Below are 20,619 nucleotides of genomic sequence, written 5' to 3'. Positions count from 1 at the left end.
TACTTCCCACAGAATGAAAAGTCAGTGAGAAACAATTATATAGTGGCTGATCATAGAAACTGAAGGACAAAAGACTTTTAAGGAAGAGGTGGTTATTTCTTGAAGTTAGATTTCAGGAAAAAAAGATGTAAAGCTGATTTTAACTCTTCTCTGAGAGGTAAAATAATGCTTAGGACACAAATGGAATCTGGTATTTCCAGGTAGCAAAGTTCCCTATAAATAATGTGTCCTAGTTGCCTTCAAATAAAAGTATTGGTACTGGATGAGCTGGATCATACTTTTAGGTTTTTGCTGGTATTTTTTGTTAAATATGAGAGTGACTCTTGTACTATGGGTGGAAAGAGCTAGAGAGGTGTAATACAATGTTAAGGGAAGGAGATAGATGTCATAAGAAAAATTGAATACAAAGAGAATAAGCTGGTAACACAAAAAGGACAATTATACTGTAACACTAGAAAGTACAGAAAAATAAATGAAAGGGAGGAAGGCAAGTTCAATTCTGAATTTCATCAATGTTTTCTGTTAGGGCATGAAAAATGTGAGCAAATATGCTGATGATTTATTCCTCTAAGACAGAGTTATTGATAACATAAAAATAAGACTTCAGATTCAGGGAATTGTGCTGATCTGTGATCCCTTATTCTATTTTGTACAAGTAGTGTGATAGTTTCTCATCTAGATGTTAAATCACTCTAACTGGTTTTCCCATTTAAAACTCCTTAAAGCATTAAAGTGGTAAAGAGTATCTCTCAAAATTATTGCTCCAGCTCTTCCATAGTCTCTCTTCTTACCAAGTGATGCCTTTGTGTCAGTGTAATTTGATTCTAAATATCCAGAGTGAAAAAGCCTCCTGAACCTAGTGATGCTACATCACATGCTACATTTGCCTTTGTTATCTCCAGGTATGATACATGGCTTTTAGAGTTGTGGGAATATAAGGGACTGTGTATCTTTTGTTCTTCTGAAAGACTAACAGAATGTGTAAAGAAACTGTTAGACCTGTAGTCATTTATCTTGCACTCTGTCTGAAAAGTCATTGGATAACAGCATAAGCTTTATAATCTGAGAATTGAAGACAAGTAGCAGAGATGGATAATGGTTTAGCTTCATGGAGTAATACATAACAGAAAATGATGCAAATTCTACGGTAAAAATTAGGTCAGATTAAGCTACATTTTTCAGGATTCTTGAAAGACATTTTATTAACACTTTCATTTCTCTTAAATTAAAAATAGGATTATGAAGAAAAGTACTTGGGAGTTTTGGGAAGTTTTGGGGGTTTTTAAATTTTTCTTTTTATTTTTAGAAAATGAAGCACCTTTTTTGTGATTTACCTTTTTCTTAAAACTTCAGCTAGAAAAGTACTTAAAAGTTGGGATAAATAAAAGCTGAAACTCTTGATGTGATAATATTTTACGTGAACCTGTTGAGAAAATCCGCCCTATATAATGAGACTCCTGAGCAAATAAATTTGCAGAAATAAAATATACAGGGGAAGACATAATAGTACAAATATAGATATTTGTAAGCACATATACACTGATACATTTATACACACATATTTATAGACTCACATTTTTATTTGATTCAATGTCATGCAATGTTACAGTCTTGGGGCAAAGTAGCTGGAAAGCTGCTCAGCGGAGAAAAATCTGAGGGTGCTGGTTGACAGCTGCTGAACATGATCCAGCAGTGAGCCCAGGTGGCCAAGAAGGCCAAAGGCATCCTGGCCTGGATCAGAAACGGTGTGGCCAGCAGGACCAGGGCAGGGACTGTATCTCTGTACTCAGCACTGGTGGCCCTGTGTCCGGTTCTGGGCACTTCAGTACAAGAAAGACATTGAGGTTCTGGAGCATGTCCAAAGATTGGACATTAGGAGAAAATTTCTTAATGGAAGGAGTCATGGAAACAGGCTGCCCAGGGAAGTGTCATCCCTGGAGCTATTTAAAAAACCTGTTGATGTGGCACCTAAGGGCATGGTTTAGCGGTGGACTGGGTAGTGTTGGATTAGTGGTTGGACTCAATGATCTTAGAGGTCTTATCCAAACTAAATGACCTATGATTCTGTAATATTTATATTGTATGGAAATGTTATTTAGAAAAAACATTAAGCATGAATGCAATGTCACAATTTGACTTGCTGCTCAAAGAGCTGCTGGAAAATACTGTACAGTAGGTATTTGCTCTGGGTAGGAAATAGTGTGTGAAATCCTTATACTTTATACTTGTTGGCAAAAGGATATTAATTCTTTAAGCTCTTCCTGTTGTACTGCATGAGGAAGATAGGTGTCCTTTTATGATAAGAAGTCACAGGCTTACTTAATTTAAATTTCTAACAGTTAAGTTCTATGTTGCAGTGAACTAGTCAATTAGGACATTTCTGTATTTAATGGAAAAATGCATATATCTGCAGGATATGAGTAATTGCACCCTGAAAAGATATCTAAAGCAGATGGAATGAACTATCCTCTGAAGGTACCTGTTCATCTCCATCCATCATATAATGTCCAGTGAGTTAATATAGACCCCAAATGAAGTGTCTATGGGGAGACTGAGTGACTAAGATTTACATAGTTACCAATTAGAAAAATTAATATCATACATATAAATAGGTTATTTTAATGAGAGGGAGAAATAAACTTTGTTCTGAATATCTCATTTTCTGCTCTATTTCATGGCTAGTATAATTTCAACTTCAGAAACCCAAGAAGTATCTTCTACTGGCTACTAACTCGTGAGATGGTTTTAACTTTAGACTATTTGGGTATTTTTTCTACAAAGTTTTGTAGTTTCATGTCAGACTGCCAAGAAAAAGTATATAACTTGTAGCTCCAGAATGCTGTGAGGTACTTTCTAATACACACATCTTTATGTTTCAACTTCCTACTGCTATTAAATAATAATAGGTAATTAAATGCATAGATTTTTTTATGATGTATATTTTATGTCTGTATATGTGAATTGCTATGAAAAACAGTTTCTGTGTTTTTATATAATGTTTTAAATAACAATTTTGCAATATAAATAGATGAGGTTTTAATTTTACTCTTCAAGTGTATCTAAACTTTTAGAATTAATTTTTAAATTTGTGTTCTTGTGGACCAGCATTATGATTCTTGAGTGTCTATTACAACTTGATATAATTTTCTTTCATTTTTTTTATTTATTAACTAGAGAATTGAACATTTATCTTAAATACAATTAATATGTCTATTAATTACTATTATGAAGAGAAAAGGAAGTTTTGATAGTAATTATTGCACTTTGTGACTAGAATGCAATTTAAATATATGGAGAAATGAAATTTGTGGAGTATCAGTGGTATGTTTTAAAAGATCTATTATGAGATCAGTTAATTAACCTGTCCCCCAACAATCTGGATTGTAACACAGAAAAGGAACATTTTACAGTGGGATGTTTTCTTATCTTCATTTCAGATTTTAAATATTCCCTTTATAAAGAAAGGCACATATGAGGAAGAAAGAGAAGGAATCTATCTGAACATATCTTTTAAAATTCTTCCCTGCAGAAGACACAATCTGTCACACAGCACTTATTAATGTGATTAGAATATTTTCTGAAGAAAACCAAATTGTACAGCTACTGCTATAATGTACCTTGGGGTTTTGCTAAGAAATGTCATGGCAATCTGGAAAATTGATTGAAACAGTCCCTTGAATTAAACCTTGAGTGTGATATTTGAACAATACTCAGTGAAGCTCAACAGTGATTCACAGGAATTGAATTATTTTGGGTTACTACGATAAAATTTTCTTAGGTGTTTCTGATTTTGTTGTTTTAGTATGCATGCATGCATAAAAAAGGCCGAAATTAATTTGGAGTGCAGTAAATGAAAAAAATATGAGCTGAAATTCAATCTTATTTTGCATATATAACACATGGGTTTTTTTAAGAGCTCTTTTCATGTGAAATCAACACTACATCCAATATTAACTAAGTTTAAAAAAAACACAGACATTTAGGAATTTATTAATTCCAAAGCTAAATTTATATACATTAGTTCAAAAGATATGCAACTCAATGTCAATTCCAGAATTCTATGCGTGATTTTTGCCAATTTATTTTCACACAAGCTGGGAGAATAAATAGGATGATCAAAATAGATGAATGGCTTTGTTCATGTAATTAATAAATTTAGAACTTTTAAAAGTTTTTTTGGATTATTTATTTTTACCAGAAGCATAAAATATAATCTCATCCAGCAATTTCTATATCAGTGCTACTAAGTAAGAATGTATTTTTCTGGGTTCAGAGGGAGTATGTGATGTGCGTGGAGTTTTAAGAAGAGAAGGAGGTATCTACTTGAAATAGCCAAATGGTTCTCCAGTCTCTTTAAATGGAAGTAAAAGATAGAGGTCTCCAAGATCCAAGGTTTTTCTCTGACTGCTCCCATCTGTATGTCCAGCTGATGGCAAGACTAAGCATGTATCCCAAAGATGCCACTATGTACGGCTGTTCTCACAGATTAAAGGATAGAGGCAAATGTCTTATTGGCCAATATAGAAACACCAGCAGCACTGAAACAGACATGAACACCACAGGCAACCAAATCCTATATTTCCATCCAGGCTGGGGGGAAAAGGAGTCTGTTAGAAGTGACAGTAACACCTGCACATGCATGTTCTCCCCCAGCCTTCCATATTCTGACCCAGGAGCTGAACTCCAGATTCTACTCCTGCTAGGTTCTGCCTGGTCTGTGACCAATGGCCCTTTTTCCAGCTGTCCCTTGATCTCATCCTGCTCCCCAGACAGTCCAAGGTAATGTTCACTAATGGTCACCCGTGTGCTCACTCTCTGGACAGAAGACACATTTGCACGCTAGTCAGGAGTAGAGTTTTAATATAATAGAGGACAGGTTGCACTGGTTAGATGCAGGGATTAGAAAGCCTTAACTCTCTCTTCTGACACTTCTTTCACTTTTACCTAGCATGATCCCTTCCCTTATCTTCCTTTGGCCCAAAACATCTCACCAAAAGTTTTATGGTTTCCAACTACCAGATTTTAAAAAATCTCATCTTCAGTTTTACTTAATCTCACAAATTCTCTCAAGTACTTGGGTAAATTTCTAATTTTCATGAGGGCCAAGATAAAATTCTTTCCCCCATTATTGTCAATTACTGAGATATAACCGCTTTAAGATTACAGTAATACATTTAATTTACCATCAGACAGGAACAAGTGCCTCCACTTGCTCATTAAAGCAGGATTAAGTATGTGTGTATACCATTCATTATGTCTCTCATTTCCCGTCTTTGCTTTCCTGCACTGAAAAGTCCTTTACCAGGTTCATAAGTGTCTTTGCATTCCAGATACCCATACAAGCTGTATTTCTTAGGTGTGATTGAGTTACATTAATATGAATGTTTAATGCTATTCAGGCAACCTCAGAAATAATATAAAAATAAACAAACAGAAAACAGTAAAAGACAAGTGTACTGACAACTTCTAAAGCTGCATGTGAGGTCTAGAAAAGGTAACCTACAACATCTCAAGGGGCATTATATTTCTTTATTTAGAAAGCTTAGTCAAACAGAGTATATCTAGCTTGGATTTTATTACCCTGTTTGGGAAATTCAGACCTGGTGGTGTAGGACTAGGGTGAGTGGTGCAGTGTTGGGTCTGCAGGAAGGGGAACTATTTCTTTGCTTTTTGATTAAATTATGTTTACTATAAAAAAAATCTATTGTCCATGAGAGTACCCAAAGGTCATTACTGTTCATCTGCTATGTTAATTTGCAATCACATGAATGGATAGTCCTAAGCACATCATCAGATATATTTGAAAGGACTGAAAAACTGGTATATGATAAAACTGAAAATAGTATTACATTAGTACATTAGTACTACACTTAAGCTAGATGATGCATTCTTCTGTTTATTTTTCTTGGCTTTTCTGTGCATTCTACGAAAAGATCATGCTCTAATCCTTAGTTAAAAATTCAGAAGTGATTTAATTGTCTGTCTTGAACTTTAAGTCTTTTTATTGCTACTGTGTTTCAGGAGGTATCTTCCTTTCTAGATGTGTGATTTATGTATGATGATTGGCAAAAAAATTTGTACTGTTTACCTATGTCATGTCTTATTAAGTGACCTCACCATTTCTGGGAGGAAGTGGTGATTATGTGTCATTAGAATTTAATATAATTTATATTATAATGTTTTCTTTCACTGTGCTACTCAAGGATAATGGTGATTGTAAGACATAGGGCTTATCTTTTTTATTCTGCCATTACCTGTTTGTAGTTTTTAATAAACATAGTATGCAATTGGATTTTACAGAAACATGGAAGCATCTATCCTTAAATTCTGTAAATCAGTTGTCCATATTTTGCAGCTAAAGGCAAAAGGTAAATATGGTGTCAAAACAAAACCTACTGCCAAGACATTTTAATTCCAAAATCAAGACACATACTAATTTTTAGAAAAATTTGATTATTTTCATTTTCCAAATGATGATTCATAATGCAATACATGAATTGTAACCTTGGCTTAGTTACATGGATGTTAATAGGGTGGCATGTAAATATAATTCTATTTTTTCTAATAGGTGTGCAATTCACATTCTACACATTTCATTTGGAGGATCATCATGACTACTTACTAATAACAGAGAATGGCAGTTTCACACAGCCATTGGCACGTCTGACAGGCTCAGACCTTCCTTCACCAATCAATGCTGGTCTCTATGGAAATTTCAGAGCTCAGTTGCGGTTTATTTCAGATTTTTCAATATCATATGAAGGATTTAATATTTCTTTCTCTGGTAAGGAAATACTTGTAATATTTGGCTCCTGAAAAAGTTGATGGTTTGGGTTTTTTTCTGTATTCTATATAAAGAAAAAAATAATTTAAATTATTTTGATGAATATATATATTGAAAAATGATATATTTTTTTCCTAAGCACGGTAATTTCAAATCAAGTGCCTCTGAGCCTCTGTAAAGGACACATTTGTGCTATATAATAAATAAGATGGCAGTAACTGTAAGACATATTTTCAAGTGAGGGAGGAAACAGAATTAGTCTAATTTCAGTTACTGAAATTCTAGATGAGCTGAAGTGTCAACTATTTAGTTTTTGTTGTGCCATTTTGAAATTTTATTTTATTTAATGGAGTTGTTTATACTACTTACAAGAATGATAAATCATGTGGTGTCTTGCATCTTTAAAACATTGTGAATGCATTTATTTGCCTTACTTTCAATATAATCTAATTATCAGTTTAAAATTTGCACAATAATTTTGTTTTAAAATCTGATGCCTATATTGGTATTCAGGTGGAAATATACATAAATTCCTAGACTGCAAGATTACATATATGACTGGTAGAGAACATATTTTCATAAAATATGACTTGTTTTTGTTGCCAGAGTATAATCTTGAACCTTGTGAAGATCCTGGGATCCCACAATTTGGTAGCAGAATAGGATTTAATTTTGGTGTTGGAGATATTCTGACATTCTCCTGTTCATCTGGATATCGTTTAGAAGGAGCTTCAGAGGTTATTTGTCTTGGTGGTGGACGACGAGTATGGAGTGCACCTCTGCCAAGGTGTGTGGGTACGTGGTCAGCTGCTTTCATTTGCTTGTATGTGTAGTCATTGTCCATGGACTTGCAGATTTGGAGCATGGAAAAGCATGGTAATACACCTCTTTTTAATGTACTCTCATATTTTCCATATCTCCTTAGTAAATATTTTTCACCTTTTAAAAATATAGTTAGTATTTTAAATGAACTTCATAGTCTATACTTGAAAGCAATTCCAGCTGAGGGCACAATGCTTACTCTTCTTATTTGGATTAATAGGTTATGAAAACTGGGTATAATTTAAATCAGCATTTACCAGTTCAGGTGTCAGGTAATTGAATTTTTTTTTGTCAATGCAAGCTTCCAAGTGATACCTGCATTATAAAATTGTAGTTAGATCACTTAGACCAGATTTCTTTCATAAAACTAGGTCCACTTATAGGATTACAGTGAACCTGGACATCCTGTGCAAGAGCCATATCCTCAGGATATCCTTAGAACATCTATTCTTGTTTTTAAATTATAGCTAAGATAATTCAGAAGAAACACTTTCTGATGATTCCTACCTAACACTCTCCACTCACTGTAGAGGTAGCCTATACATGTATATTTGACTAGAAATTTAGCTTTAAATGGCTAAAGAATGTTGATTGAGCTGCATGCTTCCTAAATTATTTGGTTTTCAGCCCTGTTGAGAACTGTTAAAACAATAAGGTCTCTAAAAAGTAGGATAGTTGCTAAAGTGTCTGCATTTTTATTTAAGGTATATATTGCTGAAATTTATTAAAGATGGAAAGGTTTATACATGAAAATGTCTGCCTCAGTGCACATTTACAATATTTTTTCATATTAAATTTTATGTTAGTAGAACATAAATGTCTTTCAGATGCTGATTGCATAGTAACTATGGATTGATTATGTGTTTCCTCTTATTTGTTGTTAACAAATTAACATTTTGATTTTATTTGTTGTTGATACAGGTTCAACAGGTACAGATTTGTTGAACCTGTATCAACATTTTTAGGTTCAAACCACTCCTATGTTTACCTCAGCATAAGGAAAATTATGAATTTAGCTTATGCATTAGTAATAAGCTATAAATATAGAAGAGATCAATGGATGAATAGAAGTTCCTTTTGTGTTGAGGTTGATGAATTTTTAAGAATAACAATGAATGCATGCACAGTCAAGAAGATAGGTTAAATTTCAGTAATAAAATTCAGGAATGGTTAATAAAAAAGAATTAGTAAATTATCAACAAAAAAAAAATCTTTCACAGCAGCATAAATGTAAAAAAAAATCCTATATAGCTTTCATGACAGAAAAATTATGTTTATGTTTGTTTGTTGGGGGAAAAGAGAAAAGCTGTAAAAGAAGGAATAAATTATATTCTAGTCAACATGTTTTCTCCTTACTTTTGAAAATGAAAGATAGGCTCAACTCGAACAGCTTTATTAGCCATTTTCACTCCTTAAGCATCCAGTCTTTGTCAGTCTTGTGCTTAATTTATGTGTCATAACACAAGAGTAGAAATTCCTGTCAACCACTTATATCGTACTCAGAATTTATGTGTTAGTACTGTTGCTCATGTTTGGAATTTTTTGTCAATATGACTAATGAGAGAATGTTTCTGATACAACGTGCACTTTCACATACAAGCAATATCAGTTGGGAAGTAACCACTGCTCATAATATTTATGTTCAGATTGTCAACACTAGAATAAAATGCAAGGAAGACAAATAAAGTAGAAGAAGTTTGGTGGAAGGCCAGGCATCCCTGTCTGGATACAACAAAGGCCAATGTGTTGGGTTTTGAAACAGAGTAATCAGTCATAATCTATTCTAAACCAAATAATTTGCCAAAAAATTAGAAGCTGTCTCCTTTTCTTATTTAGAAGATGGAAAAATTATTGTAATTTATTAATTCATGTTATATTCAATCTGTAAAAATAGTATTTCAAAAAAAAGGCTTAAGACTTAAGAAATGAAATTTTGAAATTAGGAATTATTAAATGGGAAACTAATGCTCAAATAGCAAACAAATACATTTTTATTGAATTTTAAGGCTGAACTTCTCAAATGATGGTGTTGTCTTTATTCAGTAGGGCTTGATGTTGTGCTGAAACAATTTTTATAATAATATATTTCAAAAAATCATAAAGATTTCCCATTTTTCTGTTCACAATATGATGTAGCACTTCTCAGGGTAAATGTCTGTAGTCACTCATGGGGCAAGCATAGCTGGGAGCTGAAGCAGCATGGTAGCCAAAACGTTGGTGTGTTATCTACTCTGTGTTGGCTAACAAAACTAAAACACACTATGAGTTACTACAAAGTAACTGCCACACGGCCAACTGAACAAGCTGTTAATAAATGGGTGTATCTAATGATGACAGAAGAAAAAGGCCATAATCTTTACATTGCTTGTTTTGAACTTTTCCATCGACAGTGAAAAAATCTGACTCTAAATAATACATTATTTAAAAAAAACTCCTACAGTAAGTATGAATGTATGTTCACTTTTGACTTTATAAAAAACAAAGTCTAAGCTCTGAGTTTTCCTAAGCAATCAACATTTTCCTCAGTATGCTAGGGGTTTGTCTCCAGCTTGTAATACAGAGCAGAGAAATTGTCTTAAATTTGTGCATATGGAGCTACTTTCATGGGTTGTAGTCCCTCTGAAATGTTCTGATGCATTTGGAGCTCAGACATCTTTGCCTAGTTCTCTTTATAATTTTCAATGCCATAGAGAGTTTACAAGAATTTTCCTGTAACTGTGTTACAGATAGGAAAAAACAAGAGCAATTATTATTGCTTTAAACATAAAAATAATGGCATAGATAAAATTAAACTTTTCTTATAATCAATAATAGAATGAAGATAATTAAAGATCTTTTAGAGCACTGTCATTCCTTAGTTTCATGATTTATTTTTATGCTATACTCAAGTGATAACCAAATGCAGTGTTCATATTCAGCACACACATTTTTTTCTTAGAATTGCTTTTCTTTTCAGTGAAATGTGGAAAATTGTTTCTATTATACAATGATTTATTATGTCTTTTTTTTCTTCACCTGCCCTTTTCCAGTTTGTCTTTTCATTCCTAATAAGGCTATTCAATAGCCAAATTCTATTACCTTTCGTTATAATTGTCATATTTTAATTTACAGACCCTAATTGTTTCTATGTCTGTGTAAAACAATCTGTGTCTTCTTAGCTTCCCAACAGTGTCAAGTCTTTTCCTTTGGCTTTCTTAGGACCATATAGTTTCTTTCCAGACTGCTAAACTTTTACTGGAAGACTTTGACTATAAAACTTTTTTCTCCTCTGCTACTTTCGCTTTTTCAGTTCATTCTTCTCCTAGGTCCTAAACAGTCTCTGATTCTGGACTTACAGATTTCTAAGGACCTATAGCCCTTGAAATTATAAAAAGCAGACAAAAAACCATAAAATATTTACAGACAAACTCATTAAGTTCTGTCATGTTGCATACTTTTCAGAAAATATTATAAATTATTTTTTTTCCATCAGAGATTTTTTGTCAAGGTGTTCACTGATGCAGCTTCTTTGCCAATCTTTAGTTAAGGTGCTTTTCAAAGAACACCAAGAACAGACATGTCAGAAATGTCTGAAAGGTTATATTGTATAAAAGAAAAAATAATTTCAGCATTGACTGGATATGCATAAATATGGAACCAAGGAAATGAAGGTGCTACCACAGATACATCTGTAGTAAGTTCCCTTATTAGCAAAACCATTAGTTACCCTCAGTGCATCTTATTCTATATCCCATTAATCTTACTCCATTTAAATAGCTCTATCCATTTCTATGCGTACAAAACATTCAAGATAAATATTGCTTTTAATATATTTTATATTTTTGCTTAAAAAAAATGTCCTTTTGCTAGTTTTGAAATTTCTTTTAATACATGGAATGTTTGAGCGGCATGAATTCTAAGTTTAAGAATTGTGATATCCACTTGTAAATGTCATTGTTTCATCTTAGAACAAATGAATCCCAAACTTTCTTCTGTTCATCAGAAGTAATTTTATTCCCTTAAATATTTCTTCTGTCAGGTGTGAAAATGTTATATGTCTATTATTTTCTTCAGGGATAGGATTCCTGTAAAAAGTAAAACACAATCATTGAGGTCTCACCATATGTTAGCATAATAGCATTATGATGTGATAAGACATTTTAAAATATTTATATATTTTTAGATTTTGCATCAAGTTTTAACTGTTTTAACTGTTCCTGTTCCAAATGTGGGTGTTTTTGCTAAGTTCCAACAGTTCTAGCACTTCCGGAGTTATTTTGTGGAGGGCTTTCTCTGGTTGTTCATGTTTTCGGGATATTTTTGTTAGTGTTGGGGCTTTTTGTCAGAATATTAAATTAGTTTAAAGGAAAATCAGGCACATTGGTAATTTTAATTCTTTTAATATAGAGTGTGGGTTTTTAAATACAATTTACCTTGTTAACATTAATTCAAAAGCTCATTTGTCATGCTATTTCTTTGTCCTCCTTTGATTGATTATAATGCAGGAGAATATTTTTTAATGCATATGGGACTCCTACCCATTCTTGTCAGCCGGAGCGATCAGTTATGAAAAATAACATTAATAATGTAAATAATTTTTTCTAAGAAAGATTTCTTTTGTATTTGGCCATTGGTCATTTGGCCATTGATGTAGAAATATCTTTTTGTAAAATTATTTTTGGATCATAAATGCAGGATCTTCCCAGATCTAGAAATAATATTTTTCATTATAAGATAAATCATGTAGTCATAAATAAGCAAAAGTGTAATGAAAATAAGTTTAATACACAAACATCCATATGAATCTTTTGATGTTCATATCAAATAAGAATTAGATAACCTGAATTGCCGATACATTATAAGAAATTTCTGTTAATCATTTTTGTCTATATGAAAGGAAGTCTTGTAGTTTGGAACAAGGTAAAATAAAAGGAAACCCCACTATTCTTACTGATTGAAGAAGATAATGTTCTTTTCATTTTTTTCTTCAGCATAGGGTTCCCTGTATTTAACCTGTCAGAATATGAAAACTGCCTAGAAACTTGTGATAACCTTATGACTCATACTATTCACAGAAAGAAAGCTTTAGCAACAACTTACTCCTTTCAGAATTTTTGTGCTATTGTCTGTTTTGCTGCTGTTTTGACAAGAAACTACTTTCTGGTTTCTGACAGCCTTCAGTTGAAGTGGTAGAACATCTGAAGACAAATGGCTTTATAAGAAACCCTTTGTTGAGCTTTTTTAGATACAGCTTTTTTAGATACAGCTTCTGAAGTAACTGTTTATTTACAATCTCATACAAAGTTGTATAGAGATAAAATCCTTTTTGGAATGCTCCTGCATACTTGCCCAGTCAAGCTGTTGCAATGCACAGTCTCCTAGCCAAGAGATACCATCTTTTCTAAACACAGGACTCCTAGATGTAGCTCTTATCATTTGATTCTAAAGGATTGTATTGAAGAAAACAATTTCCCTCTCCCTCTCTCTGAATTTTGATCTGTAGGAGCACATAGTGTGTATTTGATTCATTGTTATATATGGCAAGAATTTAATCAGCTAAATTGTGAGAAATGTTGCAGTAGTCTTTTTTTTTTTTTTTAAGCCTTTCAATTAAGTGAAGAATTTAATTCAAATGGTTAAGTTACCCAAATAGATGCATTTCATTTCTTGGTTACAATCACAATGACATTTCACTTGCTTACAAAATTTAAATGCATTAATAAACAGCAGTTAAAATTAATCTCTTTTATTATGGAAAGGTGTAATGAACACATATTCATAACCAAAAGCATTACAGTCTGGAAACAGTAATTTTCTTCAGTAATTTATTTACTGTTACATCCTTCTACATTATATTAGGCTGAATTAAATTCTGAAAATATAAGTGGATATGGAAGATTTTTCCTATTATTTTCATACAAGAAAAGCGTGTAGGGCAAGTTCTAAGTTTCAGCTGAAACAAGTAGCATTTTTTTAAAAATCCAAAACTTTATTAATAAAGCAGACTGATTTTTATCTTTGTTGAACAGGGAATATTATTAAAATGAAACATTAATACAGTAACAAAATATTTGCAAATTCTGATAACAGCTCTACATATGATTTAAAGAATGGATACAGACTCTCTGATCCCCTGCAATTTTTCCTTTACTTCCAAAGCATTGTTTTGTCACCTCTTTTCTATGTTTCCTTGTTTACACATATTCCCTTAATTTCATGCTAGTTTCCCTCTTAAATTTCTTTTCATCTTTCATTCACTGTAATGCCTGTTAAAATTATTTTCCAAACACTTTGAAAAAATTGCATGTCTTTAATATTTGGATTTATTTTAAACTTAAGAACTCCCTTTACATTACTTTTTCTGGACGCTGTTTTACTCAGCACTTATATGCAAATAGAATTATTATGGTCTCTTTTTATCTTTGCTCTAGTATTAACATCAGAGAATAGAAAGAAACTATAAGTTCCATGAAGCTCCATGTGATTTTAAGTAATAAAACCTCCTGTTGATGTTTATAGATAGGAGTGGAGATTCTCAGATAGAACTATCTATGTTGTAGTTTGATACACCTTGCAATATTAATTGTGAACCTTCCCAGTTTTATGTAGCACTTGCTCAAAAATATAATCCTGTCTTGTTTTCGTCTGAGCATGTGTTTGATGCTTTGTGGTTAGTTGTTCTGTTGTGGTTTTCTAAGCCATAAGTTGCACTGACAGGAGGCAAAGAGAGAAGCCAGGAACAAGCTGTTGATTTTATCAGAATATTGCTGAGAAGTGTACAAAAGAAGCAACTGGAGGATTGTGTGCCTGCATGGAACAGTGATGATGCTATGGCAAAAATCATATTATACGGTGTTTTTTGGCACTGCTTTTACTAAACTACCTTTCTTGTCTGCTAACACAAGACACAAATAATTACAGAATGGTTTGGGTTGGAAGGAACCTTTGAAGATCATGTGGTACATCCATTTGCCATAGGCAGGAACAGTTTTTAATCAATCATGTTCCTCAAGCCCCATTCAGCCTGACTTTGGACAGTTCCAGGTATGGGACATCCACAACTTGGAACACAATATTCTTTCTTTAAATTCAGAAAATCATATTGATAAATAAGATGACATGAAACACAATGAAAAAATTGCACCCTTCTTCTTAACAGAAAACTTAGCATGATTGTAAAACACTAGTTAAAATTGTCTTAACAGTTAGCTTACTGCTGTGTTCAGATTTTTAAAAATTGCTTTGAATTACAGCTCTTACATAGCCCAGAATTGTTGGATCAACTTAATACCATAATTACCTTGTGCCTTTTGGCTTTTATATCCCTCTGGATTGGGAAAAGAGATCTCACAATCCTGAAATTACAATCATCTTACTCCTTTCTGTTATAATTCAAAGTGACCTGTGCATCTTTGAAATAGCAAATACCCATTTATTTTAGAGTGCAATAAAAGGATAGCTGTGATCATGGAGAATAGAAGGTTTTCCACTTCTGCCTAGATTGTGTGTATCCAGCTGTTCCAGGACAAAATAATGTCACCTGAATTATTTGGGTACTTGTTCTATATCACTGAATTAGATGTAGTTATCAAGCATTTGTTCTTTGATCTGTGCCTGATTTGGCTTTCTGTACGATATCTGCTTTAGCTGAATATAGAAAGGATAGTTTATCAAGTTGGGTTTTTTTTGTCAGTGCTGTCTTTTAATTTCATATACGAAATATATATTTTAATATCCTGAATGTTGCTTAAACACCATAAACACCATAGTTTACCTAAACATCTTTTCAAACCATTAAGATTGCCACGTAGTTTTGCACAACAACATTACTTATTCTGTGAAATTATAAATCAGTTAAATTCCCAGGTTAAAATAAATGAGATGCATTCTCATGAGGGTAAAATAAGTGGCAAGAATATTGAAATAATCCTGAAAACAAACATCAACCCAGAAAATTTAGTGTTGCAGTTAAATTCAAAACTAATCTAAATCTGTTAAAAAGACAGGAAATACTCCTGTACTTGCACTATACTATCAAGATTAAATAAAAAAGGAAGCAAATAATTGTAATAGTTTTTCAGTGTCTATTTAAAATACGTGGTAGCTAAATGCTAAAAATTACTTCATTAAAATTATGTATACAGTCCAATATATGATGGGAAGTGAAAGTTAGTTTATAATACCTAATGAAGCATTGCCACAAATGTTTATGTTTCTAGGATTTTTAGGTGATTAAATGAATTGCCAAAATATTTGATTATAAGGTTTTCTTCTTGAAATAATAACTGCATTTCTTGAAAATAATTAAATTATTTCTTTTTCCCCCTGGTAGTTATGTGTATCCTCTTTTTCTTGTTATTGAAATATTTTTTCTATATTTATCTGATAGCTATAACATAATATTTTACTACTGTAATTTACACCATTGTCTATGTTGGTTATATTTGTTAAAAAATACCAGAGGAAAAAAAAAAATTTTTTTCATTAATCTATGTGAAAATGTATGTACCTACACAGATACATATCTATTCATGTGTGTGTAAATAATATATAAATAAATATATTTATATAAATAAATACTCATATAAATTTTTAGATTTCTTATACTTTCATTTAATTTGCACATCTATATGAATTTCAATGTTGGAGAAATTGAAACAAATAAAACAAAATTCAAGGAAGATCCTATAAAGCAATATTATTATGAAATGGGTCATTTATATGATTTTAACTCTCAGTGTTTTTTGACATACTTTTACTAAAGTATTGCAATTTAGAAATATTCTTGTAGCCTCCAATCACTGTCATGATCATGTACTTAAAACTGGATTTTAGATATTAATAAACATTGTTAATGTTGAGCTTGGTTACATTAACATTACCATTATCACTATTACTAAAATATTTATGTGTTCTATTAAAGCATGCCTTAATTTTTTTTTTTTTAATTGTAGCTGAATGTGGAGCCTCCACGACAAACAATGAAGGAATCTTACTGTCCCCCAATTATCCTCTTAACTATGAAAACAACCATGAATGTATTTATAGCATTCAGGTACAAGCAGGAAAAGGAATCAATATTTCTGCCAGAACATTTCACTTAGCCCAAGGAGATGTTCTTAAGGTAGGTAATCATGTAACTTATTTGTTATTTCTGAACTTCTAGTACCTCCCATCACTGAGGTTTATCTTTAATAGTATAGTACCACATAAGTCGATATAAAGCATCTTGTACAAAATATCTAAACTGGTTCCATTTTTAAGAAGCTAAAAATTAGGTACCCTCAGGTGTCCCTATTTTCTGTTTCTTAAAACATGTTTTTCTGACCAGAGATAATTAAAAATGAGATTGAAATAATAAAACAAATGTTGCCTTATGGTAATTTGTATTGCAATTTTAGTAATAAATATTCATCAATTACGTCTAACATAATAAAAAATAATAACACCCATAAGTTTAATTTAACACAATCTAAATACTGCTTTTTTTACATAAGTTTTACACTAAATTATTTTAATCTGGTGTGCATGGAAAAAAGAAACAACAAAAGGGAAAAAAGGATACTACCACCTACCAGAATTTTATACCGTGATTTCCCCCATCTTTGATTTGTTCATAGATATTATTATTTTACTCTAAAAACTATAGTTCCAGATACATGTATTACTTAGCCATCTACACAGTAAAAACTGATGTTTAACAGGGTGTCTTTTCTCATATACTATCTGCAATAGCACACCAATGCAATAAGATATCTGTGATTAAATAATTGTCCAATTGTTCAGAATATGTAATTTAATTAAATTTGCCTTTGTGAAATCAAAGGAACGAGAGGTACCATGCCAATCATATTTGATTTTAAAAAGTTTTTCTGCCATATTATTATTACTTATGTAGTAAGTAGTCTGTACTTATTAATGAGAAGGATTATGAAAATATGTATTCCTAAGAAACAGCTCTGATTCATACTGGGGTTTATCTCATCTAACTGCAACCATCTGTGCATTAGGGTGGGATTTCTGTCCTTAGTTGTCAGATACAAGCATTTCCAAAATGGTCTAATTATACCTAAAGTACAAGCAGACCTAAACCAATAATGTAAAATGAAATTTGGCATCAAAAAGAAAAAGGAAATAAAATTATTTTTTAAAAAATGCTCTTCTTAAGACAAAACAGAAGCAAAGAAAAAATGAACCAAAAGGTACTAGATACCCAGAATGCACAGGTGTGTTTATTTTATATTATAATTGTTGCTTGTTTGAGAACCAAGTGGATGCCCTTTAAGTGTTGCATTAATTGATTTTGAAAGAATGAATTTGAAAGGCATTTAGTATTTATTAAAATGTAACCAGTATGGGAAAAAACCTCAAACCAACCAAAGAACCAACCAAACCTGTTGTTCAAGTGACTGTTACCCAATAAAAGCATATGGATGTATTTCTCTCAAGATTTTTTAGGTTGAAACCATTCAACTCTATTATCTTAATTTAAAATCCCACCACTGTGGGAATGCAGATACAGTTATGTACAATTAGGTAAATAGAAATGAATATAAAAATAAAACAATTCAGCTTTTTTATTCTTTTTCTGATCTAATAATTTATGACTTTTTAAGGGCCACTTGAACCATATGCACTTCAGATGTTTAAGTTTAACTAGATAATCTTAACTCAGAGACTTAGAGAAAATAATTCTGCTTTAATACTGCTACTCAATTAATGCTAAATTAAAAGCATTGCAAAATTAATTACAAATAGACAAAGGCCAGCACTCAACTGTAAATGTCAGTAGCAGAAATATTTGCTGTATATTGCAGGTGTATTTTTTAAATGAAACTAATGTTTGTTTTTCAAGTCAGCAGCCTTGAATTATAATGAGCTGAAGTTCCTCCCTATTAAAAAAAATCCAAAACAAACTCTAAGACGGATTCTTGATTATGACTATCAATTTTTTTAGTCTATCTGACATCACAGCAAGACAGTCACTCAGCCTTTACAATTGTGGGAAGAAATATCTGAGGAACTCATTGTGTCTTTTCTTGCCTCCTTTCTTAGATGAAATTAGCACAAACTGTCTTTATTCTATCCACTCTTTTTTCATGTGCTCATTTGATAAAGAAAAATTCTTCAGGAAACACATTACCAGTAACAAATTCCAAATCTTTTCTCCCAGAATCAGCAGCTGTCTGTTGATCCCTTTCTATGATCCTATTCTACTCTGAAAAAGGAAATATTTGTCTGTTTTGCTGATTGTGGAGAATAACCATTTGGCTACAGGAATAGAACATTAGGGTTAAATCTTAGTTTTAAATGAATCATTGTGTTCAAAACAGCCAAGTGACATATAGTGAATACAGAGTTCCCTGTCAGCTGTGAAAGAGGGAGGGTATAGTAGTGACCATTTTAAAATCAAGATGCTTAAAACTGCAGCTTCTAGAGGTCTTCTTTTCCCCAAACACAAAGAAAGAAACTCAATAATATTTCATGGTTAAAACTCAGGTTTTTAGTGACAACCTTTGCTTGGATAACCTATCTTTTTCATCAGAAATTAGAGATGAAAATGCTGGAAAGGAAGTTAGTAATGTACTTTGTGTTACTTTTTCTTGCAGCTAGGATTTTTAGATCACATATGCAGCTAAAATTCCATTCAAATTCTGAATAGACTGAGTAGTGTAATAAAATCTTGACAAGTTTTTTGATGAAGACATGAGGTGTGCTGCTTGCCATGTGAGTTAACTGCCCATGGATGATGTTTATATCTGACAAGCACTGTGATTGAAACAATGCAACAGCTGTAGCTGGGAATGCAGCCTTAGAGTAAAACAGCATATTTAACTCAAGTAAATCACCACCCTTACTATTACTTCAGGGGCAGAGAAGGAAGAGTTCCCTTTTATCAGTTCTGAACTGGAATAAAATAGAGGTTTCAGGGTATATAATTTGTTTTTCATTTAGTATGTAATTCTCTTGTTCTCCTTTCAATGTAGCTGCTCTGGCTACCTACATTAATGGTAATGTAGGTATTAATGGTAATAGTTCTTTTTGGGTTTTATTAGAAACTGTAAGAAATATATAAATATTACTACTTTTTGTGTGTGTGTATGTGTAGGGATATAACCTGCTATTGAAAGTACAATATATTGTTCTAAAATTTATGAAAATTATATGAAGACATATGAAAAATTTAGTGTCTGTACAATTACTACATGTCAATCGATTTAATATTAATCTCAGAAACTCTGTAACACTTGCTTTATTTGAAATTGTACTGATAATTGAGTTTGTTCACTATATTTCCATAATTCAATATTTTTAAACTACCTATGTGAGAGGCAAAGATAAATAATGTGGTTTTTTCCAAAGTATGAAAATATTTCTACCTGTATTTTCCCTGCTTTTATCTCCATCCACCAATTTTGCTCATAAACTCTCTAGTTCTGCTAGCTGTAAGCATGTCCTTGAGGTACACACAGAAAGAACAGAGTTATCATTGTTCTGCTCCCCTGAATAGTCCATTGATAGTAGTGAATGTTTTATTTGTGTTGAAATCTGTTGAGTGTAGAAAATATTCTTTTATATCAAGACTATTTTAACATATGTTTTAATTTACAGGGAAAAAGGACCTTTATTAAAATTGAAACTTGTACATGGCTAATATAATTTTTTTCTTTAATTTCAGTAGATTTCAGCATAAATAAAAATACCTTTGCATGGAACCAATTAATGCATTTCTTGGTAATGTTTAAATTAAAAAAAAAAATAAAAGAACAAACCACGTCCAAAAATTCTACAGACAGATTTCATTTAGTAAACCTAAAACAAAAGAGAGAGGAACACTGACTATGAAAAGGATATTTTTTCTCTTTTGTAGCAGACTACGTGTTTGGCTTTATGTAGCATGAGAAAAGATACCAAGCGGTAGGTGGTATTGCATGTCTATGGAAAAAAATTATTTAAGGATTATTTTTAATGATATTATAAAGCAATCTTTCTTTTTCCTTTTACGAAAGCACTCACTGCAGCAACAGGCAGGT

At 32.0% G+C, this 20,619-nt stretch overlaps 1 protein-coding gene across 4 annotated transcripts in view; it reads left to right on the top strand.

Annotated features, from left to right (window-relative positions):
* Positions 1–20,619, top strand: part of CSMD3 (CUB and Sushi multiple domains 3) — a 574,229-nt gene that overhangs the window by 348,681 nt on the left and 204,929 nt on the right. For all 4 annotated transcript variants that reach the window (XM_032747038.3, XM_032747036.3, XM_032747040.3 and 1 more), the window contains 3 exons: positions 6,569–6,784; positions 7,391–7,579; positions 16,540–16,709. In XM_032747038.3, the coding sequence (XP_032602929.2) occupies positions 6,569–6,784; positions 7,391–7,579; positions 16,540–16,709 (575 nt within the window). The remainder of the gene's footprint in view (positions 1–6,568; positions 6,785–7,390; positions 7,580–16,539; positions 16,710–20,619) is intronic.

Source organism: Taeniopygia guttata, chromosome 2 (genome assembly GCF_048771995.1).
Source record: "Taeniopygia guttata chromosome 2, bTaeGut7.mat, whole genome shotgun sequence".
Lineage (NCBI taxonomy): Eukaryota > Metazoa > Chordata > Aves > Passeriformes > Estrildidae > Taeniopygia > Taeniopygia guttata.
Note: the sequence above shows the minus strand (reverse complement) of the source record. Positions and strands in the feature narration are given on the sequence as shown.